Raw genomic sequence first — 27,551 nt, forward strand, 5'->3', positions numbered from 1 at the left:
TTCTTAATAGGACAGAGCAATCCGACATTTTCCACCTACAGAAGTGCAGTATAGAATTAAAATCTGCAGCTTTGAGAACAGACAGGTCCCTTCAAAGCCTTATATTCAAAGTAATTTTATATATATCACCCTCCTTCTAGAAGATCCAAGCAGAAGGAAAAAAAACTCATTTATTTGATTGGTTTATATGATATCAAACATATGCATATTTTTGCAAGTCTAAAATTTAACATTTTGTAGACTATATTTTCACATGTAATACTTAAAAAATATATTTTTCACTTCAGAATCCCTTACCTCACATTATTTTTAACTAAATGGAAGTGCATGATTTCTGCATAAGACACCTTAAATTTCAAGGTAACCAAACAATTGCTTTTGGGATAGGTCATGGAAACTATGGTGTTTGAGGGAAACCAAAATCAAAGTTTGTAAGATCTGTATAATTCACATGGTTTCCTGAATGCCAGGACATCTTACAAAAGGGAATGATGAGATCAGAGCTCACTATTTGGAAGAGAACACGTTTGGCAGCTAGTTTCTGAAGAATCTGACACCCATACAGACACCAATCTCTAAGGCCAATAGGTGAAAGATTGTTACAGTCTTTGCAGAAGGCAGAAATTCATGCATATAGCAGTCATCCTTAGGGGAATAAAAGGAACAAATTCTGACCAATTTAAATGTGACAGTTTTAAAGAAGGCGGAAACAAGAAAAAATAGCTATCTTACTCCGTATCTATTCCACAGTAGGATTTGGCAAAGAAATCTCTTGATGATAATGTAGGTATCTGCTATTGGATACTTCCTGAAAGTTGACCAATGACTATTTTTGGCCACCCAGTCACAGACAGCTAAATAATATACAATAGATTCTAGAAGCAAACTTGCTTTGTAGGAGAAAGTATTCATGAATTACAGAACTAAAAAGACAATGGACACATGAAAAATGATTGAAGGATGAAATTCCTTAACAGGCATTAGCAGAGTTAAATTTATGTAGTTAAGGTTAGAATATAGTTTGTCAGAATATGAGGACCAGCCTTCACCAACCCTCCCCCGAAGTGTGATATTTCGATCATTTTTAGGCAAAGGCGAATTTGTTTATTTTAGTAAAGACAGCAGAGATTTTAAAAAAAGAAATACGATGTCTTAAATATTTATTCTTAGTATATGAGAGGGGTTTGTTAATACATGATAAGACAATGCTATAGTACAGCGGTTTGCAAACTTTTACGGTAAAAATCAAGATGGTAAATATTTTAGGTTCTGTGGGTCATACTGTTTCTGTCATAAGTAGTCAACTCTGCTTTATGGAAGAACTCATGCTTAATATGTAAATAAATGGGCATGGCTGTGTTCCAATAAAATTTTATTCGCAAAAACAGGTACATTTAGGTTGCCGGCCTAATTTGCCAACCCTTCTTAAAATAAATTGTTTAAGCATTAATAGGTCCTCACTAGTATTAGATGATTCTAATAATGCTCAGTACTTGAATTTTAAAGGAGTGCACACTTGTAACATTATCTGTATAAGACAGAAGGAAATTTGTGGACACATGCCAATGCCTCAAATATTTACACTTTGTTATTAATGACTAATTATTAGAGTAAGTAAGTGGGGGAAGTATGTAGAGGGTTTATACAAAGTTCTTTATCTAGGTAAAGCTAGAAAAGTACACAGGTAAAGGGATTGTTGTGAATATCAACATAACTTTCCAAATAATCTTTACTAACTCAAATTATTTAGAAAACCAAAAGGTTATCTTTCCCTAAAAGTCCAGATGAAGAAGTTTACATTTTAAAACCGCCACTACATAATTGATAACATCATGACATACATTCATTCTTGCAAAAACTTTTCCAGGAGAGCGAGAACAAGAAGGAATGTTATCACATAGAAATGTTCTTGCTTCGTATTCTGTTGTGGTCGTCTTTGCCTGTGTTCTCCCTACATAATGTTCCACTGGCATATCACATAGGTTCAAAGGTGTTGTTACTAACCTAGCATCAGTAGAACATATATGTGAGGCTCCTTTGTATAGGGATGACTGCTTTGTTCTAATCTAACCAACTGGAGTCTTCTTTTGACCTCCCTTTGAGATCTGTGTGTGTGTATGTGTGCGCACACGTGCGCATGCATGTGTGTGTGCTGTTTCAAGATAGCTGGCTTTAATTAGAAAGGAGTACAGTTGTTTCTTACATATGGCATTCAAAACTATCATCTCATCCTAATGATCTTCTTGCACACAGGTGCACTAACCAGCTACATAGTGACAGTGGTATGATGGGTGGCAAGGAATTAGGAGGGATACACATTCCAGCGATTTTTTCTTTACTCATCATGTGTAATTAGTGAATGAATGATCTGTTCTTTTGGATCTGAATTTTTCTAGACAAGTGAATGCATCCCCTCCACTCTACCACCCCTGCTATTCCTTTACTTTAGATTTTCATCTCATCTGGACCATTGCCATAGCCTCTGGCCTTCATCCACTCCCTCCCGATCCAGAGCAGTCTGATGCAGTCCCTTCTCTTCTGATTGAAATTCTTTAACAGTTCTCTGTGCCTGAAAATAAACTCAAAGCCCTTAGCTTGATAAGCAAGTCTGTTGTGAGCTGGATCCTGGCCCTGTATGTAGCAATGTCTTCTGCCACTTCCTCCCACAAACTCTTATGTTCTAGTCCAGATCCTGGCTGCCTGTTAGCATCCCCCTGGGAAACTTAAAAAAAAAAAAAAACCCACTGATTTAAACTCATCCTCAGACTAGTGTAATTAGAATTTCTGGGACTAGGGTACAAGCATCAATATTTTTAAAAAGATCTGCAGGTGATTTTAATACACAGCCAAGTCTGAGTTATTCTATCTAGTCATTTGACACCATTGTCGGTTCCCTGATCACATCATCTGTGCTTTTGTACATACGGTTCTTTTTGCCTGAAATGCTCAGTCCCCTTTTCTATACCTGGAAAACTCCTGATTATTTTTTAAGGTTTAGCACAACACATCCTTGGGTGGCCTTTCTGTATCCCCCAAGATACAGTTGGTGTTTCTTCCATGGAATCCCACAGCCCTGCTTTTATTGCATTCCCCATTCCACTGTGTTGCAATCCTACTTTTACATGTCTGCCTTCCCCGTCCCATTCAGTGAACTATTCAGTGTCATAGTTCAGTGTCTTGGTGTTGGTGGACTTCTGTCTACTGTGCCAAGCACAGAGTCTCACCCTTAAATGTGGATCAGAAGAGCAAGACTGAGGTGTGGTAGCCAGGACACACCTAAAAATTTATTCACTGGCTCATTGGGCCAGCCTCAAAATGATCTCTGTTTCAAAGGAAATGAGGTGAAAGAAGAACTAGTCTGAAAATTAGTGAGACTGTCAAATTGGAGAGTCCATAGAATGAGCAGCACTATGGAAACCCTTCCCTGGGACGGCAGACCAAGTAAGGGCACCACAGCCATAGTAAAGGATATGGTCAGGACTTGGGGCAAGAGAGGTGACAAAGGAGAGAGAAAACATCAGTGATAATCAAACAGACTTCTCTCTTATGTGGGGAAAGAAATCCAATGCTCAAGTTGAACTCACTCTAAGGTAACATGCTAGTAAGACTTGGGAAATCCACCAGAAAGCAAAACATTACTTTAAGAAATGGTAGAGAATGGTGGCAAGAAGACCAGGGCATGTGGCATCAGCCCCAAGCAACAACTGAAGCTTCCAAAGAAGATGGGACTGAGTAGCTTTTACTTTATTATAGTCTCAACAATAGTAGCTTCATTTAGGGGCTTTGATAAATCTTTGCTTATAACACCAATATAAAATATAGCCAACAAATTAGCTGAAGAATTAAAAGAAAATAGGATAAAATAAAAAAAATTATAATAGCAAATGAATCCTGTCTATTTCAGAAAGTTAATTCACCCCTTATAGTTGGTTGTGGTGTTATATTCCACGGACTCATACAGAGGAATCTAATATATTATGCATATTCACAAAATATACATGAAGTGTAGTAGCTTTTTTTTTTAAGGTTTTATTTATTTATTTGAGAGAGAGAGAGCATGAGCAGGAGGAGAAGCAGAGGGGAGAGGAGAGGGAGAAAGAATCTGAAGCAGACTCCACGCTGAATGTAGAGCCCATCATGGAGCTTGATCCCAGGACCCTGAGATCATGACCTGAGTTGAAACCAAGAATCAGACCCTTAACCAACTGAGCCACCCAGGTGTCCTGAAGTGTAGTAGCTTTTGAGTAACAAACTCATTTAATAATTTTTTAAAAATCTTGTTCATAATGAGCACAAATGCACAAATATATATGCTCTTTTAAAAATATATGTACATTTTAAATAGCTGTGTCTGTATTTATCCAAAACCAAGAGTAGGTGGAGATCTCATTTTGTATACCTCTGTATCCCAGTGCAGAGCCAAATGCCTGTTTGATGAATGAATGGGTCAAACCAAGAAGGAGTAGACTTGAATGAGTTTCGAAAGCAATTGAGACTGTTGCCTCAAATAAGCCACTTCTCCCAGGTCTTCCATCATCCACCTCGACTGTGTGAGGCATAGAATAAAAAGCACATTAGCTCAAAGATACATCGTCAAGGGATTGTGCATTATAAAAAGTACTCATTGATGACCCACAATAAAATTAATGGAATTGAAAAAATTCTCTTTTCAGAAGAGACATGCTGAGACTAAACAACTTTGCATAAATGAGATCAATGAGATCAATGAAAATTTGCTAGAGCAACGTTGATTCATTTGCTTTTTGCAGTTTTCAATACAACCAAAAGTTTATTTCGTAAGTTGTTTACTTGAAATTCATCACATATTGTCTAATGGAACAATGCAGTAAATGCAGATTAGGTTCCTGGGCTAGCTCATCTCTCTCTCTCTCTTTTTTTAACATATGAGGTTTGTAGTAAAGGGTCACAACATACAGTTTGTGAATTTTACAAAGTCCCCCAAAACAGGATGAAGGGACAGAAATCCAGCCATGCTTTAATCAGCCAGTGGAAAGGACAGTTTTTTGGTAGTTTCTCTATAAGAAGGGTACCTTCTGGAATTTCATCTTCTTGGATTGGATTGTCTTCTATAATTCTCATAAAGACGCCTTTGGTTTGTGCTATGGGCTGCTTGTGACTGAACAATGAGTCACACAGTGAGTTGTAAGCATTATTTAGATGGGAATTTGAATTCTGAGTCTTTAAGGAAGCCAGACTAGCCTTTCTTCAGGATTCACTGTAGGAGCAAGCACTCCTGTCCTTTCCTGTGTTTCGTGAGCACTGGGAGTAGAGCCTTCTCTGGCTCCTTCTAGAACAGGAAGATGCATGGGAGGCTGGGAACTCTTGTGAGAGCCAGAAGTTTCCTTCTATCCCAGAGGGTGGCTGAGTAGAAGCTGTGGAAGTCAGTCTCTGTGAGGGTATGGGCTTCCTGAAATGCCAGCGTCAATGTGGTGGAGTAGCTATACAGACATGGCTCTTACAGGAACTTTGTAAGTGGGGCACTACAGAAGAGTGAGTGTGTGTGTGTGTATATGCACGCACTTACATGTTAGAACTTCCCCGGGCAGAACTTTGATAGCAGGGGGACTTTTGCATTGGCAGGCTAAATACTATGGAGGGGTACCCTGGAGGTGTCTCTAGGGGGTGGGATGGATAGAATTCCATCTATTCACCACTGTTGGGAGAGAGGGAGACTTGTAGTTTCTCATGGGCTGTGGTGGGGACTCTCCGCACTGGTGGAGAGTGGAAGATGAGGTGCTTGTAGTTCATTTCATCTACATCATTTATAAGTTTGACATTTTGAAACCAGTGAATTTCTATAGGTGAGCCATTGATTCTTACCATTATAGGCCTGAGTTTTAAAATGCTATCAGTCAATATGTTCTATTTTCATTTTGTTCTTTTCTTAGTTCTCTGGTACTGAGAAAACAAAACCGGACAAATAAAACCTCAATTTCATGATATGAGAAAGTTCTCCAAACTTATGAAGATCCAAGTAACATTAATTAGAACCCATTTCAATAATTAAAAAAAATTTTTTTTGGAAAACAAGACACTTAGAGCTCACTTGGATGTGTGATCTAGTAACCGTATTAATCAGTTGAATAATCCACATTAATCAGTCCTGCCTCGACGTGAAAGTATTAATCAGCTTGATGATCTAAGCAATCGTCTGAGGAAATGCGTTTGTCTTAGAATTTAAAAAGTGATAATGGGAAAGTTAAAAAAAAGAGAGAGAACAAGCAAAAGAATTATATTCTTGTTAGTTTTATTTCATTTATTTCAATACCAGCTCTTCTACTGATGTAGAATGACTCTGAACAAATAATTACAAATAATTACTCCTCTTAATGGTGTCATCTTCTCTCCATATAGAGGGAAAGCTGTGTGTAAGTTTGTCAGGGCATGGAAGACCTGCCTCAGGTTGTTTCCTTTGCCCCTACCCCCAAGGGGATAAAAGTTGGTATCCCCTAGAGACTAGTGAAGCCTAAAAGCTGAGGCTGTATGGGACACTAAATAGGCTTACACTGAGGCAAGCTATTGTTGCATTTGGCTATTTCAGCCAAATGAGAGAAGAGTAAGAACAAATCCAAAGTAGTCATTGGCCACTGTGAGGCTAAAAATGAAAAAAAAAAAAAAAAGGTTGTTAGTTTGATAGAAATGTTCAGGTTCCCACTGATAATGTGGAAACTTAAGCATAGGGACAAACTGGAGTTATCCTATCATGATGAAGCATTCCTAAATCTATGTGTAATCTCCCAGTAATCAACAAAACTCTGTTGGGGAACAAAAAAAAAAGATGGCAGTCAGCGAATGTTACTAAAGAAATATTTTCAGAAATTCTCTTATACCAAGTGACGATTAGAGCAACAATTGGTTTGGAGCCCTTTTGTTGAAGAAAATAGAACCTACCGAAAGCATAGTGTAAAATGATGGTGTAGAGTATTTATAGTCCCAGTAGATTATGTCCCCTTTTACTTGGGGCTGGGGGGAGGTCCTACCTGTCATAGGTTGGGGCTGGATGGCTTTGTACCAGTTCTTCAGTTTGTCCCCTCCCACTGTCACCATTTAGATATGTCCTTTGTATTCATAGAATAGAGCAAGCATTAACCACTACATAGGGTCAAGCCTGTAGCTAGACAATGAGAAAAACCAAGCAAAACAAAACTTGTTTGTGAAGTAGGTCTTACTCTTCCAATCTTAGCACCCATACCGCAAACTTTAAATCTTAGGCATCTAAACCATTGATTTCTCCACAGTGAGACAGAAATTTGTGGATTAAACTTATTTTGCAAGACAAAACTAAAGAGCATATTCACAGATAAAGCAAAGAAGAACATCAAACAAAAAAGGATGTAGCACCTTATACTCGCTATGAAGGTTGGGTTGTAATTTTGGAGTCAACAACAAAATCTCTGCATCTTTGGTTACTTCTCTCAAAAGGCTGCACATTTTTAGGATACAATTTTCAGTTCATCCTAAAATTTTCTCTTGTGTGGCTTGGCAGATGTGAAAGTTCGAGAACCTCAGGAAAATCACATCGGAAGAACCTGCTTACGAGAGATCACAGGGGTGTGGATTTGGTTGACGACACAGACTGTTGAGTCCTTACAGAGAATTGTTTGTCTTCCGTTTTTAGATGGCTTTAATTCCTCCAAATTGCTCCTTGAATAATAGGAGAAAGGCAATTTGAATTTCAGTGACAGATTGGACATAACAGGTTGCAACTATTAGGTCTAATTTTACCATACTGAGAAATAAAATTGCCTAAACATAAACATCGATCACTGATGCAGTAAATTAATTTGTACAGAAAAAGTAGTTTAACTGCAGTGCACATTAAACATAGAAAATTTTCAAAATTACTGCTCTCTGAATTAATTTGTACACTTGTTTACTTGTTAAAAGCACACATAAATTCTTTTTTTTTTTCCTAAGGCAGTGCAGCTTCAAATTGAGTAAGAAAGAAGTGTAAAAATTAGCAAGGAAATGCAGAGACATGGAAGGTACACCAGCTGAACTGAACACTTGAAAATAGTATTTTTTCCCTGTTTTTCATTCTTTTTGTTTTTCAATGCTATTCAGAACATGCTTCATTTTTGAATCTGTCCATCATATCACTAGAGATGTTGTGCATTCCCCCTCATTATAACAGGATAAATGTGATGTTTTAATAGTCTTGACTTACGTTTGCTAAGAATTGGAGATGTGGAGCAATTCTAAGGATTTTATGGTTTGGTTCCTTGGTGAGTTTACGTTCAGTGGTGTCCTAAGGCTTGGAGCTGTTAACATTGCATTCCTGAACAATCTGGCCCATGAATTTCTTTGTATTTAACCCGTAAGAAAATCGGTGAACATGTTTTCATTTTACCTGTAATTCTATTATGAGGAATGCATGGCAAAGTTTGGATAGTATCTTTTCAGTTTGTTTCAGCTGCCACGGACCTGGAGCTGGCAATGTGGTGCGGTTTGATACCATCTCCTGCCTACAGTTTTCAAGGACAGTGGTTCGATTCAAATACAATTCTGATAAGTGGCAGGTTTTCGTGTCTTTAATGCCTTGACAAGGGCATCACTCTCAGGAGAGGGAGGTGAAACCGTTTGGACGAGGATTCCGTCCCTGCTCCTTTGTGCTGACACACTAAGATAATGGACAATTAAGAGAACCTTCACTGCAGGTGAAAGGATGGGGTTATCACTAATATAAAGGAGCCCATGGGGTGCTGGGGTACGAAGGAGAAGAGGAATGGGAATTTTTAAAAGGAATATAAAACACACAGATGAGACGCCTAATAACTGTTCACATATTGCTCTTTCACATGTGATAATGGTGAGTGATTGCAGTATTCACTATTGCTTGCTGTAACTTTTTAAAAAATATCTGGTTCATTGCATTTGACACAAAGTACTGCAGAAAATCTGTCCCTATGCTACCTCGCCTGTCACGGAGTAGGTGAGCCCTAATAATAAAGGGGTTTGTTTTTGTGGAGTCTGGCTTTTGGACCACCTTTCGTGGGGTTTTGCAGATCGACTCGTGATAATCTAGGGCTGTGGTCATCAACCTTGACTGCGCTCCCCGGGGCCCCAACCCTCAGAGAGACTGATTTACTTGATCTGGGGAGAGACCCGTATTTTTCAAAGCTCCCTTGGACAATTCCAGTGTGGAGCCAGGATGCAGGCTGTTGTTATAGTTTCTAAGCCCCTCAATGCTGGGGCTCCCCCATAGACTGTCTGATTCTTTAATAGATTTGAATAAGGTACGTGTTGCTATTAGAGAAGATGTATTCTGCATGTTATTAATAGCCATCTAGTGTTTATGCTGACTTCGCGGTTTAGGATTCAGGTGCATCTGGAGAGAAGTCTCTAATCTTCTCTACTGTTCCCCACTTGCTCCCCACCGTGTTTTTGTTTCTGCTTTTTTTTTTTTCCTGGTATGTATTAAAGCTTCCTCCTTCTGTGATATTGTGCATAAATGACCTATAGTGTGGGGATAGTCACCCCAACATGAGGGCTCCTGTAAAGGCATGTTTGTAAGCCACATTATTTAGGATCATAAGGCAATAGGGTAGCAGCAACTTTGTACCTAGACTTCTTAATCTATAGGGGTAGATGTCCTGTGTGCACGTGAATCACAGGGGAAAACTTCTCATACCATTTAGCCCTAATAAAAGTGCAACAGTCCTGAGTATTTCTAAACTGAGTGTGGAAGAGGTTAACTGATTTTCTTTTGACTTAAACTTTCATTTGTCTCCAAGAGCCCCGAACGACACCGCTTCTGATAAGTATGGGTTCTCCTCAGCCTGAAGAGATGTGTGTGATAAGATAACATGGCTTGAAAAAAAAAGAGAGCGAGAGCTTGAAGGAAAGGGATAGGAGGAGAGGGAGAAAGAAAGTATGTTAACTGCTTTGACTGCAAAATACCCGCTGGTAGCCAGAGATAAGACACCTTGAGCTACTCCGAAGACCTTAAACAGGATGTAAATGAAGCCAATAAAAATCATTTGAGAGCAAGCCACTTTTCTACTCCCCTCCTATTTCCAGCCCTGACAGCAGAAGGCTTAATTTACTGTATGGCATACCACACTTTCGTGTAGAACCCAGGAAGTTGTGGGAGACTGAGAGGAGCCAGTTCAAAAAACAAGATATCTACAGTTTCTAGAGAAGTCCAAATTTAAGGCATTTAATCAGCAGTTCTAGCAATGCCTTCCTGAGTGGAAAAGAAAGTATTGCTGATTATCGGAAGCTCCTTTCCCCTTTCCCCTCTTCCTGCTTCACATATTCGTTTGCTTTGTATTTAGTTATGACAATCTTCTGCGGGTGAAGTGGTTCACGGGGTGAGCTGCATTTTATTGCCTGTTGATATATCTCATCAAGCTAATGCAGCTTGAAAGGAATTATCAACCAAAGTTTAAGACATAGACTTTGCCAGGTGCACATTTGAAACAAGCTGTTTACTCACAACTCTGTATCAGAATTATTGTAACACCCAGCTTTTATGTACTTGGAATTTCATAACTTCAAAACGGTTACTGTTTTTTTTCTAGAAATACACAAGCTGTTGCCAACAACACTTCTACAGAGAGGAAGTAACTTATGGGAGCTAATTGGACATCACACTGAAAAGATTTGAAGCTGGGAGTCCTGCTGAAAGTGGGAGGGGCAACTGTTAAGGGATGCGAAGGCAATGGGGATAATAATGTTTTCTTTTTGTTAAAGCTGCTGCTTGGAAGAGCTGGGATTCCATGTGGTCTTTGACTAAGGGAGAGAAAGCCCACCATCAGCATTGTTCTTGTGCGGAGCAGCAAATATGGAAAAGGCATGGCTGAGTGTGGCAAACTTTTAAGCAGAGGACTTAAATGATTTAGGGGAAATAAAAGATTCTATAGTGGTTTTCAGACATGGGAGTGCAAGGGAAGCACCCTGAAGCTTGCTAAAAATGGGGATTTCTGGGCCCCATCCCCAGGAGTTCAGGGTTGGTAGGCACTGGGGTGGAGGGGGTAGAACCTAGGAGTCTGCATTTTCAGCAGACAGTTTGGGTGACTGGGGAGCAGGGGATGATGGGTGATACTAAGAAACACTGCCCTGGGTCATCTGGTTGAAGCAGAGGATCAGCCTTGTGCAGAGTGATGGGACCTGCAATAAAAACTGTGGAAGGACAGCTTAGGGGAAGGTGAGAAGGAGCCTTTGTTGTATCCCTCTTTGGGATGAATGGTAGGGAATGTGTCTCAAGGAACAGAGCATGAGGAGGGGTAAGCTGACCACAGCTCTAGTTTGATGGAAATGTTTCTTCTGCTCTTATTTGCCAATACCTGATCTGACTGAGCCACACACACACCCCACCCCCCACCCCCGCTCAGAGGAGGGGATAAAAAGAAGAGACAAGGAGGGAGACCCACTGTTAAGGAAAACAGGAGGAGTGTGTGTGTGTGTGTGTGTGTGTAAGGTTTTCTAGCCAGTAGCCAGAAGTGAAATTAAATTAGGAAATAGGCTGCCATGACCTGTCAACAGCAGGTCATGGATTCATAGCAGTGTTAGGTGGTTTTGTTTTCCTCTGTATATATGTATACAAATGTGTCAATTACTATGAATTAGTTTTGTAATGGAAAAAACAATGAAGTCTTTAATAAAAGAAAATGAGCAATTTTAAGTTTATTCATTTACCTGTTAAAAACTAGATGACTTGGTGGCATTGGAGGCTGTTGTTCTAGCAGGGAGGGTTAGGGAAGGGTACACTTGGAGAACTGTCTCACTCACAGACCAAGCTACTTGCCTTGGCATGGGGCTCATGTTCAGGTTTTAGTTCTCCTACCACCTGCTATCGTTAGTGCGAGATTATAACATGTTCCTCACCCTCATTGATCTGTATGCTCATTGGTAAAATTCATACTTTTTTTTTTCCTGAAGGTTAAGACTTCGCACAGATCTTCAATCCTATGCTTCATATATATGAAAAGTTAGGAATGACAGCCCTTACTTTCTTTACTCTGTGTAGGCTTCAATCAAATTCACTTATTTTCTTTCCTTTGATCCCTCGTCGGTTCATCTTTAGAGAAAAGAGCAGAGCTCAGATGTGGGAGGAGTCTTGCTAAAGATCAGAAACCAGCCCTTTCTAACAGACAGCACTGAGTCAGTCAGCATCCCAGAACTGTGCTAGTAGGTTTTAAAGTCTCTGAGTATTCGAGTATTCATACCAATAAGCCTTGGACACATACAGATGTGTGTTGCTCTCCGTATTGCCCTCTTCAAAGGCAAAAACAGTGTCATAAATTTCTCCATGAAAATTATGATTCAGAATTAGTGCATTTCACAAGAGGACTAAGCAGGAACATACCAAATTCCTTATTACCTCACTCAAATTTCTTAATTTACTCTTGTTTAAACCATATTAGCACATTAAGTTTTCAGTGGAATTTTATACACTGCTTGTGTCCTAGATGTTGGATGCCGGAGGGATAGATGTCTACATGTCATTGTGAAACAGGTGCATATGGGGGTCTCCCATTGGTCCCCCTGACTCCAGCCAGCTTTATTACTTGTCTTGTTACTATGGCCACACTGCCTTGGATTGTTATACATTGTTTTGCTGTGTTAAAATTACCATGGACGTAGACAAAATGAAGTAGTATTATAAGGAATTATCATGGGGTTTTTGAGGCATGACTTTGTCACTGGTTTTGGAGTATTTGGCAAGACACTTCATCTCAGTTTATATATATATATATATATATAATGCAAATATATAATCAAACATATAAAATATAGAATTTAATAAAAATATTATAATTATATATAATATATGTTAATCATAAAAAAGCAGCATAAAGCTGTCCCTTAGTGAAGTGTTTTCAGTAAGACATGATTTTGCATTGACTCATGTTAAATGGCAAATTATTATGATTAACACTTTTGTAATGATAAATAGCAAAAATATTTCAAAAATTACTTTAGCAAAAATCATTAGTCTATTCTGAACATTTTAGTCAACTCTGCATAAACACACACACACACACACACACAATAGCACAGTTTTGACTGAGTTTTGCGCCCATAAACAACTTATCAGGACTGTTAACAAGAAAAAAATCTGATAGGATGAAGTGGTTTCAATTTTATTTTTATACTTATTCTCAGGTAGAGCTTCTAGGGAAGAGTAAACTGAACCAAAAGTGAGAAATAGAAAATAAAGGGAGAATAAGGTACCTGGAAAATCCATCACATTGATGATCAGTTTTATTTTCAGGTTTGCCTCTTGCAAATTTTGCCTAATTACGTAAATGGAAGAAAAAAAAACTATGTCACTAAGGGCATTTGATACCATATGATCTGTGTAGAAATATTTTATCATACCCTAGTTAGAGTTATTTTAAGAAAATAGTTTGTCCTATACAGTTTACCAAACATTATCTCACTTGAAATAAAGGACTCCTTATATCATATGGGTTACTTGGGATCTGACCTCATTTTTCAATTTTAGTTTTACTACTTAAGTGTTAATGTAAAAGTTAATGATTCTGTTAAACACCATAAAACTCTATCCTGTGAGGGCAGATTGGTGATTTTCTCCTCCTGTAGATCTCTTCCTATGCACAAAGTCTCAAGACAGTCCAGCATCACCCAATCTGTTAATATCAATGCTATATGTAACTTCCCCATGAAATGCATCAGCACTGACCAAGGGGTAGACCACACAAACTACTTGGAGTTGCAGGTGCCGGGTGGTGGGCTAGGTGCACTCACTAGCTATCTGAGAGCACTGGGTTTTATACCCCAGCCTGAAAATGTGGCATGAGTCAAGGTCTGTGCCTTGAAATAAAAAAATGATAACTTGTCCCAGACCTGAGGGGTCCTTATCATATTTTAGACACATGAACATCACAATCAAGAACACTGAGGTCCATTATATTATAATATGTCAAATAGACATGGATAACAGATAATTGTAGCAATATTTTCCCCTAAACTTTATAACAGTTTTTTCTATATTAGCACACCATATTTATCACTTTACTGTACAATGAACCCACAGGGGGTGCTAATTGGTCATTAATTAAATTTTAGCCTTTCAACACTTTTGTATTCTCCAGTGGCTTTATCTGCAATGAAGTATATAGTGTGGCCTTTTTAAAGTGCTGGAAATTCATGTCAGCTTTACTGTGCTGTGGATATAAACGGGTGAAATTCGGCCTGAGTGAACATCATTTCAGGACGGTTATAATTCCTTGTGACCCAAAGCTTACTAACCTTGGACCAAAGCCTACACATTGGAAAAATATTCAGTAAAGTAGATTATTTTAATATGACCAAACATTCTGATAGACTAGATTCCTCTTGAAAAGAGAATCTGATTGCTTTGTTTGAAAATTCTAGTGGGTTATGGCAGTTCTTCAAAAAACCACTAACACAGTGGAGTGAACTTTCTGAGATCCATCATTCAGTAATAAAAATATTTTCAAACTTAGTTTTCTTAGGGAAAGAATCCCTTTTGCCTTATACTCCCCCAGTGAAGTGGTTAATATAAAACTATTAATGATTAGCATGGTAGCACTGAGAAATTTGCTGAGAATTCCAGAAGGTGTGGATTTTTTTAAATGTTTAATAGGTATATTTCACGCTAGTGCAAAGGATATTGAAGCAAAATAGAATTTGCCTCAAGAAATTTCTTTTTTTTTTTTAAAGATTTTATTTATTTATTTGAGACAGAGAGAATGAGAGAGAAACAGCACATGAGAGGGGGGAGGGTCAGAGGGAGAAGCAGACTCCTCGCTGAGCAAGGAGCCCGATGCGGGACTCGATCCCGGGACTCCAGGATCATGACCTGAGCCGAAGGCAGTCGCTTAACCAACTGAGCCACCCAGGCGCCCGTCAAGAAATTTCTAAACAAGTAAAATAATGTGAGATACAGGGCCAGTGTCAGAACCATGTAATGTGGCTTCAAGATTTTGAATGCAGGCCATCCCATTATGGGGATTTTACTTTGGTGATGAGTTAATCACAACCTCCCAGTGTGTCCAGCTATTAAGGAATAGCTACTGCACATTGACTTTCACGATAACTATAATAGCATTCGGAAGAGTTTTTTGGTATTTTTATTTTCTGTTTTTAAACAAAGTACCCCTTTTGTTTAAAGAATTTACCCTTAAGAGTATTAGAATTTCAGGGGCATCTGGGTGGCTCAGTTGGTTGAGCATCTGGCTTTGGTTTTGGTTCAGGTCATTGTCAGGGTCCTGGGATCAAGCCCCCCATTGGGCTCCATGTTCAGTGGGAAGTCTGCCTGGGATTCTCTCTCCCTCTCCCTCTGCCCTCCCCCTCTGCCCTCCCCGTGTTCGCTCGCTCTCTCTCTCTCAAATAAATAAATAAATCTTAAAAAGATGAAAGTATTAGAATTTCAATATGAAAAAAGCTTCAGCTAAATTATAGTTAGTTTGTTTTCCTTTGTACTGTTTCCACATTTACCAGTTATAACCTAAAGGTAACTTTGACTTTCATAGTAGTAGTAGAAATTTAGTACATTTTTATATTGTAAACATTCAGAAAACTCCTTTATACAATGTCATGTTTGATTCTTATAATATTTACTGTGAGGCAGGTTGGCATTTTTCTGGTGTTGTATAGATAAGGAGGCCAAAACTTAAAAAAAAAAAAAAAAGGAATTTCTAGAGTGTGTAAGCTAATATCAGACCTAAACACATAGTAGGTGCTTAATAAATGCTGGTTAAATAAATGAATGAACAAAATAAGCAATGAAGAACTGCTTCAAATTCTTTGTGGTGTGAGGTCAGATATAAATACAAGACGAGAAAGTAACTACAACATGCCTTCTAACCCAAAATAGTCGAGATGAAAAGAAAGCAGACTTGGGAAATTCACCGTGATGGTGTCTGTCATTATTCAAGGAAAGAGAAACATGTTAAATAACGTAGAATGCTCTCCATCCCCGAACCGTACACAGATGTGTAATACACAGTTGCCAATTACTGAATGCCAAGAGGTTGATGCTTCTCATTAGTTATATATGTTTTTAAGTGAGCCAAAAGATAGAAAAAGTCAAGCAGTTCTCACCCCCCACATAAATGGAAACCACTTTTCCTTCCGTCTGGCTTCAGAAACACGTCTCGATTTCCTTGAGGGAGATGATGACTTCTTTAACTGGTTGCGCGTCAGCTTTTTCCTCTGATTTGAGAGGTGGAGTTAAGTGTGAACTACTTAAGAATGCACTGTTTTCTGTTTAATTTGGCTGCGGAAGATGGAATTCATTGAGCTCCGTCTGTTCAAGTGAACTTTAAGCAACAATAAGCAAAACATTTGTACTTCTCTCTGCACACGAAATAGAAATGTGTCTGGCGAAAGAGACAGTATGGATATAAAGACCCATGGAGGGCAATGGAGGGGTGATAACAACTTCTTATCTCTAATGTTGGCGCATCCAAAGCATTAAGGGATTGTTGGGAAGAGTGAGCCTCTTTTTTTTTGTTGTTGAAAGTGAGCTCTGATATCTGGAATTCATCTTAATACTGTGGTAAAAAATGTGCACCACCAACTCTTGCTCCCCACAGCTGCTATCATTAATGGGTGACCACTCTTTTCCCTCATAACTTAACTGTTAATGCATTTAATTGGTCCTTCTAGAACAATTTGGAATATTACAGAATTTAAAAGCATCTGTGAATTGTAAATAATTTTAAAGTTTACATTTCTTTTTTGAACACCCAGTAAAGAGTATACATTTTCAAGTAGTTAAGTAAGTTTTATGACAAAGACATGAATTTCATGTGGGGCTGTTGATTTTTACAAAAAGTATGAAAGTTATATCATTAAAATTGCAGCTTTTCTAAAACTGTTGACATTTCTATTGAGAATGAAAGGAAGCAATTGTGTAATAATGCATAATAGTTTATTTAGAATGACCGTATCCTTTAGCCATCGAAAACCATTGCTTTAAAAATGTGTTGTGTAATTTGGTTAGATGGTTTTACAAACGGTGATGTAAAATTGTTACTGTGATAGCACCAGGTTAATACGAGAGCTATCTCTGTCAAACACACGTGACAAGACACCCTTCTCTTTGGTACCTAACTTCTCTTAGTCTTTGTGCACAACTATATATTCTCCTCGGGATTTTCCGTTTCTCTTAAGGTGGCTCAGGTAATTAATGAATGAAAAAAGGACTCTGAACTCTTTTTAATATGAAAGTTCAGAACTGCTCCTATAGGGCCGTGCTGAGAGAAATAACCATTTTAAGCCGATGGAGGAAATAACCTGGAAATTTACTTGGGTCTTGTGTTTTAACCTATTGTTCTACACTTAAAAGATCATCTTCTAAATGAACTTATTTTGAAGTTAAGCAATGCAATGACCGTATTGCTAGTGTTAAGAGAGGTACTTTGAAAATTACATACTTGGCTTCAGAATTACATAGCAAAATACTTGCTCCAAGGTTATCTGTCTGTAAAGACCCAAGATTATATCTTATGTATGATAATTTAATACTTGGAACAAAGTCAGCATGGATTTATGGTCCATTAATTTTTAGATATCACCAACTATTTATGTTTTATTTTCTTGATGGCTGCACGTACAACGCTTAAGGCACTGTAGATTTCCATTGGACCAATCCTTAAAGCTAATCTTCCAGTGGTTTCATTAAAGGAAAGAAAATGTTAAAATATGTTTATACTATATGCAGAGAACCTTACATGTGGAAACATAAATGCATGCCACACATGTAAATCTTTTTGTTTACTTATGCAGCTTTCCTTCCAGGGATGATAGGTGCCCCAGAAACATTCACTAATCTCTGGAACACCCCAGAGGGTAAGGAACAAGAATTATTATCTTCATATTGCAGGTGAAGTACCTAGGTAGGGCCAGATTAAATGACTTGGCGAGGTCTCTCTCTAAGTCAGTTATGAAGCTAGAAATAAAACTCCAGACTCTTGACTTTTCATTCTCATTCTGAGTCATTGCGCTCCTGAAAACAGAGGAACCAGACCTGTCAGTATTTGTGCTTTTCTTCACTTGAAAAGTAACCATTAGTGTAAATCCTGTCCCTGTTAAGGAACCTTGCTGTGTGGCACTTGCACACACATGATACTGAGTCCCCGAAGGGCAATTTAGAGAGTACTCTGCCGTTACAGTGAATGAGCTCAGGTAGCAAAAGGGTATCAGTAAGCTGGCTTCTTGAGGGCCCAGCCCTGTGAAGAATGAAAAATGTCAGAAGTTTCCATAACTTCGGAGCTTTGGATAATTTCTTTGACATCTACAGCGATTCCCTCCATCTTATTTTACTTTCTTCTTAATAATTTCAGATGGCCCATATTGTTACAGAGTCAAATTCTTTTTTTTTTTTTTTTTAAAGATTTTATTTATTTATTTGACAGAGTGAGACATAGCGAGAGAGGGATCACAAGCAGGGGGAGTGGGAGAGGGAGAAGCAGGCTTCCCGCCGAGTAGGGAGCCCGATGCGGGGCTCGATCCCAGGACCCTGGGACCATGACCTGAGCCAAAGGCAGATGCGTAACTGACTGAGCCACCCAGGTGCCCCCAGAGTCAAATTCTGAAAGGCGTGCTGCCTGCCCTCAACAGACACGTATCCTAACGCTAAGACACGCTTAATGGTACAAAATAAGCATTGGTATCACCTCAAACCTTTCTGCATATCCTCTCTTCCTACTTCTTTGATATTATTATTATTATTATTATTATTATTATTATTATTATTATTATTTTATTGGCTGCTTCAGTTAGACTCGAAAGCCAGAGTGGCCAGGACCCTCAGCTTTTCTCTGCTGGCAGGTCGGGTCCCTGATTGGCAACTGATGGGCCCTTCTGGGGGTTGCTCATCCATTCGTCCCCAGTAGCCAGGATATAATCACATCCACATCCAGTCTCTGCTCTCCTCCTCAGCTTGGCGCATAAGGGGCCAATGGCTTTAAATCACAGAGGTACTTTGTGCTCCGGTGCCTTTTTTTTCCTGTGGACTACCTTCTAGCGTGACTTCACTTCTCCGTTAGTGAGCACTTTCCCCCATAAATATGACCGAACAGGTGTTGCTCTGCTGCTAACTGAGTTTCCAGCTGTCGTCCTCCGACACAGACCCGGCCAAATCTGTTGTTTCGTCCTTTTCGGCAGACTGGAGAACCATCAAGCCTGAGATGGAGGTCTTCCTTGCAGGATATGGCAGTTTTGTTGCCAGAAGATGGTCGGGAAAGCCTGGCTGGCTAACAAAGACAGGCCTTCAGCGGCTGGGTGTAGTTCCAGTCCTGCATCCCCTTTGGCAGGAGCACAGAGGCTGCTGCAGGATGGCCAGCCAGCGAAATTAGGAAATAAGGACCTCTTTTATTTACTCAGGCTGCTGAATCATGGGCATTCCTGTCTGCTTGGAGAAAAGTCAGGCGGCTCTACTTTCCACTGAAAGTCTCAGGAGTGTTGGAGACTTTCATCTTGGAGTGTTCACACACTTGTTTTAATGTGCTTTATGGAAATGGTGAAACTCAGCAAGTACAGTTGCTGTAGAAAAACATCTGCACTAACTATGCACACACATTTGCATCTTTAAATAGACTTGGAGGCCGCGGAGCTGGTTTCCAGCAAAGTTTCTTTCTCCCCGCCCCCCTCCCCTGGCTGTAAGAGCTACAGTTCTCTGAGAGTCACCTAGTGTGAAGTGATTCCAAAAATTAAAATGTAACATGGACATGTTAAGTACTTCACATCGAAATGCAGAAAACCTGCCATTACATAGAAAGACATTCCTGTAAGTAGCACTTAGTCAGTGCTGAGGGGAAAGAGAGTTCGAGTTGATTCAGAAACCAGCTCTGGAAGAATCCTCCATAGTTTCTTCCATGTGAAAAAAAAGAACTTGAAAGTGTTCAGGGGCGCCTGGGTGGCTCAGTTGGTTAAGCGACTGCCTTCGGCTCAGGTCATGATCCTGGAGTCCCTGGATCGAGTCCCGCATCGGGCTCCCTGCTCGGCAGGGAGTCTGCTTCTCCCTCTGACCCTCCTCCCTCTCATGCTCTCTGTATCTCATTCTCTCTGTCTCAAATAAATAAATAAAATCTTTAAAAAAAAAAAAAAAAAAAAAAAAAAAAAAAAGAAAGTGTTCAAATCTATATTAGCCATCTAAACATAGTCTGCGTGGTGACTGCCAGAAAGCTGAAGTTCATGGGGACGGGCAGCTTTCGAAGACTTAGGTAGACCTCAGAGAATATTGGCCACACCACCATCACCACCACAAAAGTCTTGGGAGACTGATACCCTTGGAGCCGGGACCAACCCCACTGGGAGTTTTGTCACTGAGTGCTTTGTGTGTCCCTGGAAGCACACATCCGCTTATAGTACTAGCAAATGAGTTTTTTTTACCATTTAGATTTTAAAATAGAAATCAGCCTTTCATGAAACCTTTATTTATTTTTCTAAAAGTAGCATTCCCTGCTCAAACTTTTTACTCTGCTCCGTCTATTCCATCCCCCAGCCTAAGCCTTCTGAATCCTGTACTGTTTTCATGTATTTCAGTTACAAAGACACATCATCTGTGATTTTCACTTTCTTTTCCCCCAAGACCAAATAATAGGGGTCGGAGAGACAGAAGAGAAGGTTTCCAGCTCCCTTGAATCCTGGTTGAGTAAAAACTTGATCCTAACCCTCAGCTCACTTGACATGTTGAAATTTACAAGCTTAAGAGAACAGTTATGTAATAGGTAGAGTCAGGCATGGCCCACAGACAAGAACCTGATTTAAGAGTGGTATCAGGGATTGCACACTATTTATAGTGGTCGATTGCTCTGTAATTCTTTGTACATTTGTATAATAGTATATCATGCCTGGACACAATCTGCAATTTAAGAGTAAGTTCATTTGCTAAATTTTTAGGGTCAGTAGTTATTTTCTTCGAGTCTAGATTCATGACAAATTCTGATTCACTGTTTTCCCAACTATACCAATGAGATGATGTGTTTGAAAATATTTTTCAGTGCAACAACAGGATATAAGCCTAAAAGATAAATGTGAAATATAGATTTTTACCTAGAAAGCTGAGCAAATTTAATAAATAACAATTGCTTTCACTTAAGAGAAATATTTTAAAACTTTGGTGTGTCTTTAGGTGCCTTACAGTTTTTTAAAAGGAAAGCTAGAATCACCATTGAGGTTTTTGTTTTGTTTTGTTTTGTTTTAAAATTTTAAAAATCATTTTTCTATCTGTCTGATGGTGAGTTGAGCTTACCTGTCTATGTTTTTTCTACGCATTGGCCTTTAAATTTAAATCAGACCCACAATTATCAGACCCTTTCTTACGCTGGAAACATGTTGGGTTACAGACTCATATAAATGAGGATGCAAAATCATGCGATTTTCAACTTGTATTGCGAAGCTTTGTTGCCGTGGGCAGAGATCCAGGAATGGTGTTTGCTTGTTTTCTCAGAGTTAGATGGTTGCCATCTGGCATTGATAGTGAGATGGTGTTGTCATCAGTTTCTAGATGCAGGAAAGGAATGATCCTCATCTGTTTCCTGTGGATAAGCAAGAGGTTGATAATCTAGTAAAATCTTGTTACCTTAAAGAAAGCAGATGTGGAATTTGTTTACATACTGCTTGCCAGTTTCTACTTTTATGTTAATAATTTAGCTTGCTAGTGAACTTGAGCTTTGAAGAATGTAAAAACTTATCTGATCACATTCTAATCGGATTTTGTTAGAATATCCTAATAATATTCTAATTGAACCTATTATCCTACTAGGATCACGATGCCCACCAGTTCCACTCGACAGTCTTTACTCGGCTGCATTTCTGAAAAATCTTGCTCTTTTGCAGAGTGAAAAGCTTTTACAGTTTCTTCTCGTCTTGAATGATAGATTGTTTTGAAAAGCAAAAGAGAGGTTTTACAACCTACTTGAGAAGGTCTTATTTTCCACTTGGATGTTAAGAAAGCAACAGAAATAGGAGTGCACGTTTGCCAAGAACATAGTTAAAAAACACCTAATATAAGGTAGAGTTGCTTTATGGATAACTTGCTAAGGTTATATCTGGCTTTCAGTCTTGTTTGTCTTCTCTTTGTTACTCATAAATCTTTCAGCATTTACCATAATCATTTATCACTTTTCCTGTTTCCAGTTTTTCACAAGTCGCTTTGTCTCTGCTCACCTCAAAGTGCAGGTCCTGTTTGGCTAAGGAAGTTCATGCTGCTGAAGCTTTTGCAAAAGGAAGAAATGGTGGGCCACCTCTTGAACTTTCCAAACAAAATACACTATTACAATCTGGCCCTTGTGAAACTCTCATTTTTTCTTGATCCTGGCTGATCCTAGCTACATGTAATATCTAGCGGTACCCTACTAACATTTAATAATCCATTTTCTGGCCTATGGTATTCGAATCTTTTAGTTATTGAAGAAATCCTGGTTGTCTTTCATTACACAAGACGTAATTATTATTGTGTTTTCTGTCTTCCTCCATGTGCTTACTTTTTAATATTTTTTTGCTGAAAGCAATAAGGTCTGTATCAATAAGAACCCCATAAAAGATTTTGGTCTTCAGAATTCCCTTTTTATAGAAAAACAAGCAAAATGCAGAGGGAATTTTTTATTAAATATTAGACATCTGGGTTGACTGCATTAATTTTAAATCATTCCTGTAATATTTCCTCTTTTCATTTGGTTCTTCAGATGCTCACATAATATGCAAATCATTTTAGGATGAATACAGAAGAAACATTAAATATATTAAAATCTGCATTTTAATAAAATTGTCGATGTGTAATATATACCTTGCTTCTAAGGAAAAATGATAAAAAGTAATAAGAGGGGTAATTGAGACATAGAACTATTTAATATCTTTTTATATTTTACAACCCAGTAAAAAGTAAATGTAGAATAAAAGCTTTGGGCTCAGATTTGAAAGTGTTCCACTCAAATATTTTGGCCTCCAGTTCCCCTCCCCGCCCCGCGAAAGGTTCTAGACGGTCCAACTGTTAATGGACTTTTTGAAATGGTATGGTAAACTCGTTCTCGAGTTCTCAGCACGTAAGATGAATTGTTCCCTTGCTTCTCATTGCAGATGGAGTGGATGTTGAAGATGATCCCACCTGCTCTTGGCCGGCTTCCTCACCTTCTAGCAAGGACCAGACTTCCCCTAGCCATGGAGAAGGATGCGATTTTGGTGAGGAAGAAGGTGGCCCTGGACTCCCATACCCGTGCCAATTCTGTGACAAGTCCTTTAGCCGCCTCAGCTACCTAAAGCACCATGAGCAGAGTCACAGTGACAAACTGCCTTTCAAATGCACCTATTGCAGTAGGCTGTTCAAACACAAGCGGAGCCGAGACCGCCATATCAAACTCCACACAGGGGACAAGAAGTACCACTGCAGTGAATGTGACGCCGCATTCTCCAGAAGTGATCACTTGAAGATCCACTTAAAGACTCACACGTCCAACAAGCCATATAAATGTGCCATTTGTCGCCGTGGGTTCCTGTCCTCTAGTTCCTTGCACGGACACATGCAGGTCCACGAGAGAAACAAGGATGGGTCCCAGTCTGGCTCCAGGATGGAGGACTGGAAGATGAAGGACACTCAGAAGTGCAGTCAGTGTGAGGAAGGCTTTGACTTCCCGGAAGACCTCCAGAAGCACATCGCAGAGTGCCACCCCGAGTGCTCCCCAAACGAGGACAGAGCGGCCCTCCAGTGTATCTACTGCCACGAGCTCTTTGTGGAGGAGACGTCCCTCATGAACCACATGGAGCAGGTGCATGGCGGGGAGAAGAAGAACTCTTGCAGCATCTGCTCGGAGAGCTTCCACACCGTCGAGGAACTGTACAGCCACGTGGACAGCCACCAGCAAGCCGAGTCGTGCAACCACAGCAACAGCCCCTCTCTGGTCACAGTGGGCTACACGTCCGTGTCCAGCACGACTCCGGATTCCAACCTCTCCGTGGACAGCTCGACCATGGTGGAAGCTGCCCCCCCAATCCCAAAGAGCCGGGGCAGGAAGCGGGCTGCTCAGCAAACCCCTGACCTGACCGTCCCCTCGAGTAAACAGGCCAAAGTGACCTACAGCTGTATTTACTGCAACAAGCAGTTGTTCTCGAGTCTGGCGGTTCTGCAGATTCACCTGAAAACGATGCATTTGGACAAGCCAGAACAGGCCCACATTTGTCAGTATTGCTTGGAGGTATTGCCCTCACTCTATAACCTGAATGAACATCTGAAGCAAGTGCATGAAGCTCAGGATCCAGGTCTGATTGTTTCTGCCATGCCTGCCATAGTCTACCAGTGCAATTTCTGCTCTGAAGTTGTCAATGACCTCAACACCCTTCAGGAACACATCCGATGTTCTCATGGATTTGCGAACCCTGCCGCTAAGGATAGCAATGCGTTCTTTTGTCCCCATTGCTACATGGGGTTTCTCACTGACTCTTCCCTGGAAGAGCATATAAGACAGGTCCATTGTGACCTCAGTGGCTCCCGATTTGGGTCTCCGGTGCTCGGGACTCCGAAGGAACCGGTAGTAGAAGTCTATTCTTGTTCTTATTGTACAAATTCGCCAATATTCAACAGTGTTCTTAAGCTGAACAAGCATATCAAAGAGAATCATAAAAACATTCCCTTGGCCCTGAATTATATTCACAATGGGAAGAAATCCAGGGCCTTGAGCCCCTTATCTCCCGTGGCCATAGAGCAGACATCTCTTAAGATGATGCAGGCGGTGGGTGGGGCACCTGCGCGTCCAGCTGGAGAATATATCTGTAATCAGTGTGGTGCTAAGTACACTTCCCTGGACAGCTTTCAGACTCACCTAAAAACTCATCTCGACACTGTGCTCCCCAAACTGACCTGCCCTCAGTGCAACAAGGAATTCCCCAACCAAGAATCCTTGCTGAAGCATGTTACCATTCATTTCATGATCACCTCAACCTACTACATCTGCGAGAGTTGTGATAAGCAGTTCACGTCAGTGGACGACCTTCAGAAACACCTGCTGGACATGCACACCTTTGTCTTCTTCCGGTGCACACTCTGCCAAGAGGTTTTTGACTCGAAAGTTTCCATTCAACTCCACCTGGCTGTGAAACACAGTAACGAGAAGAAAGTCTACAGGTGCACGTCTTGCAACTGGGACTTCCGCAACGAGACTGACTTGCAGCTCCACGTGAAGCACAACCACCTGGAAAATCAAGGCAAAGTGCACAAGTGCATTTTCTGCGGCGAGTCTTTTGGCACCGAGGTGGAGCTCCAGTGCCACATCACCACTCACAGTAAGAAGTACAATTGCAAATTCTGCAGCAAAGCCTTCCACGCAATCATTCTGCTGGAGAAACACTTGCGGGAAAAGCACTGTGTGTTTGAAACCAAGACTCCCAACTGTGGCACGAACGGGGCTTCTGAGCAAGTGCAGAAGGAGGAGGTGGAGCTGCAGACCTTGCTGACCAACAGCCAGGAGTCCCACAACAGTCATGACGGGAGCGAAGAAGATGTGGACACCTCGGAGCCGATGTACGGGTGTGACATCTGTGGGGCAGCCTACACCATGGAGACCCTGCTGCAGAACCACCAGCTCCGAGACCACAACATCAGACCCGGGGAGAGCGCCATCGTGAAGAAGAAAGCCGAGCTCATTAAAGGGAATTACAAGTGCAACGTGTGCTCTCGAACCTTCTTCTCTGAAAACGGCCTCCGCGAGCATATGCAGACCCACCTAGGCCCTGTCAAACACTACATGTGCCCCATTTGTGGAGAGCGGTTTCCCTCCCTTTTAACTCTTACCGAACACAAAGTCACTCATAGTAAGAGCCTTGATACCGGAAACTGCCGGATTTGCAAGATGCCTCTCCAGAGCGAAGAGGAGTTTTTAGAGCATTGCCAAATGCACCCTGACTTGCGGAATTCCCTGACAGGATTCCGCTGCGTGGTCTGCATGCAGACCGTGACCTCCACCTTAGAACTCAAAATCCACGGGACATTCCACATGCAAAAGACAGGGAATGGGTCCGCCGTCCAGACCACAGGGCGTGGCCAGCATGTCCAAAAACTGTACAAGTGTGCGTCTTGCCTCAAAGAGTTTCGTTCCAAGCAAGATCTGGTGAAACTTGACATCAATGGCCTGCCATATGGTCTGTGCGCCGGCTGTGTGAATCTTAGTAAGAGCGGCAGCCCAGGCATCAACATCCCTCCCGGCACGAATAGGCCGGGCTTGGGCCAGAATGAGAATCTCAGTGCCATTGAGGGTAAAGGCAAGGCGGGGGGACTGAAGACTCGCTGTTCTAGCTGCAACGTTAAGTTTGAGTCTGAAAGCGAACTCCAGAACCACATCCAAACGGTCCATCGAGAGCTCATGCCAGATAGTAACAGCACACAGTTGAAAACTCCACAAGTGTCGCCAATGCCCAGAATCAGTCCCTCCCAGTCGGATGAGGTAACTTGCCTTTTTACTATTTGCTCTTTAACCTCCTCAAGAAACCCTTGCCGCTCGATGTGTCCACTTTCCGCACCTTTATTTATTGTCATGTGCCGAGAGATGCTTAGATTGAAATGCAGTGGGGTTTTTTTTCCCCCCATAGCCATTAGCCAGCAATTACTTGCTTCTTGATAAGCAGCATTTTGGCTTGAATGGTGCAAAATAGGACTAATTCCAGTCTCCCTAGGATATTGTCTTCTCTATGACTGAAGAGATCAGCACTCATGCCAGCACCACTGAGATCTGGAATCTCAGCATAGCTTCACCGCGAGTTGAAATCCCCAGCTATGACTTGTGTGTATGGCAGAGAGATAATGACATAAAAGTAGGATGCTATGGGCCAACATGCTGGCTTGGAGTAAATTAAAAAGAATATATATATTTGTGGATAACAAATTGGGTAGGGGTGGCTTTATAATACCATGTTGTCAACACTCACTGTTTCTCTTTGTCTTCTGGGTGGTGAGCAAAACATTTTGCACAACAGGATTTTTTAAAAGCCCCTACATTTATCAAGCGCCACATGCCCAATGTTCCATTTCAAGGCATCCCCTTAAATATCCCCGAGTCTTCACTCCTAGGGTTTGGGTTTCAAAATTAAAGTGGATTTTTTTTTCTTAGTTTAAGAGTGGTTTCATGCCTTCTTTGCCATAATGAGTATGAAAAATAAGTTCATTTACAACGAAATAGTTTTATGTCACCAGTCCTTGAAGCTGAGCAGAAGATGGCTCATTTTATTATAATTTCTTTATGCTTTATCACCTGGTTTCTAAGAGTTCTTTCCACTTCCCTACCTGCCCCTATTTGGAGGTCCATCCAAATGAAAACCCCAGGGAGATCCATCTCCCTTCAGTTTGGGGTCACTGCATTTTCCTTATCTTGTCTCAGCACTCATACCCTCTTGGAGGCCCCCCTGCATGTCTCTGCAGATAGCCATCAGTCAGCTGGTAGGGGAGAGCTGGGAAGACTGACACAGAGCCCATACTCCTGAAATGTGGCATCTGCGTGACAGGCAAGCTCCCAAACTTTGAAGCTGCTTTCCTTTCTCTCCTTCCAAGTAAATCTGCACCTTTCTCGCATTTAAATAAATGAAGTCCTTTCAAACTGATGAAG

General features: G+C 40.6%; 1 protein-coding gene across 1 annotated transcript in view; it reads left to right on the forward strand.

Moving 5' to 3' along the window:
• ZNF521 (zinc finger protein 521) overlaps positions 1–27,551 on the forward strand; it is a 274,456-nt gene that overhangs the window by 92,349 nt on the left and 154,556 nt on the right. The window contains exon 4 of the mRNA XM_044921125.1: positions 23,044–26,396. Within this exon, the coding sequence (XP_044777060.1) occupies positions 23,044–26,396 (3,353 nt within the window). The remainder of the gene's footprint in view (positions 1–23,043; positions 26,397–27,551) is intronic.

This window comes from Neomonachus schauinslandi, chromosome 14, assembly GCF_002201575.2.
Source record: "Neomonachus schauinslandi chromosome 14, ASM220157v2, whole genome shotgun sequence".
Classification (NCBI taxonomy): Eukaryota; Metazoa; Chordata; class Mammalia; order Carnivora; family Phocidae; genus Neomonachus; species Neomonachus schauinslandi.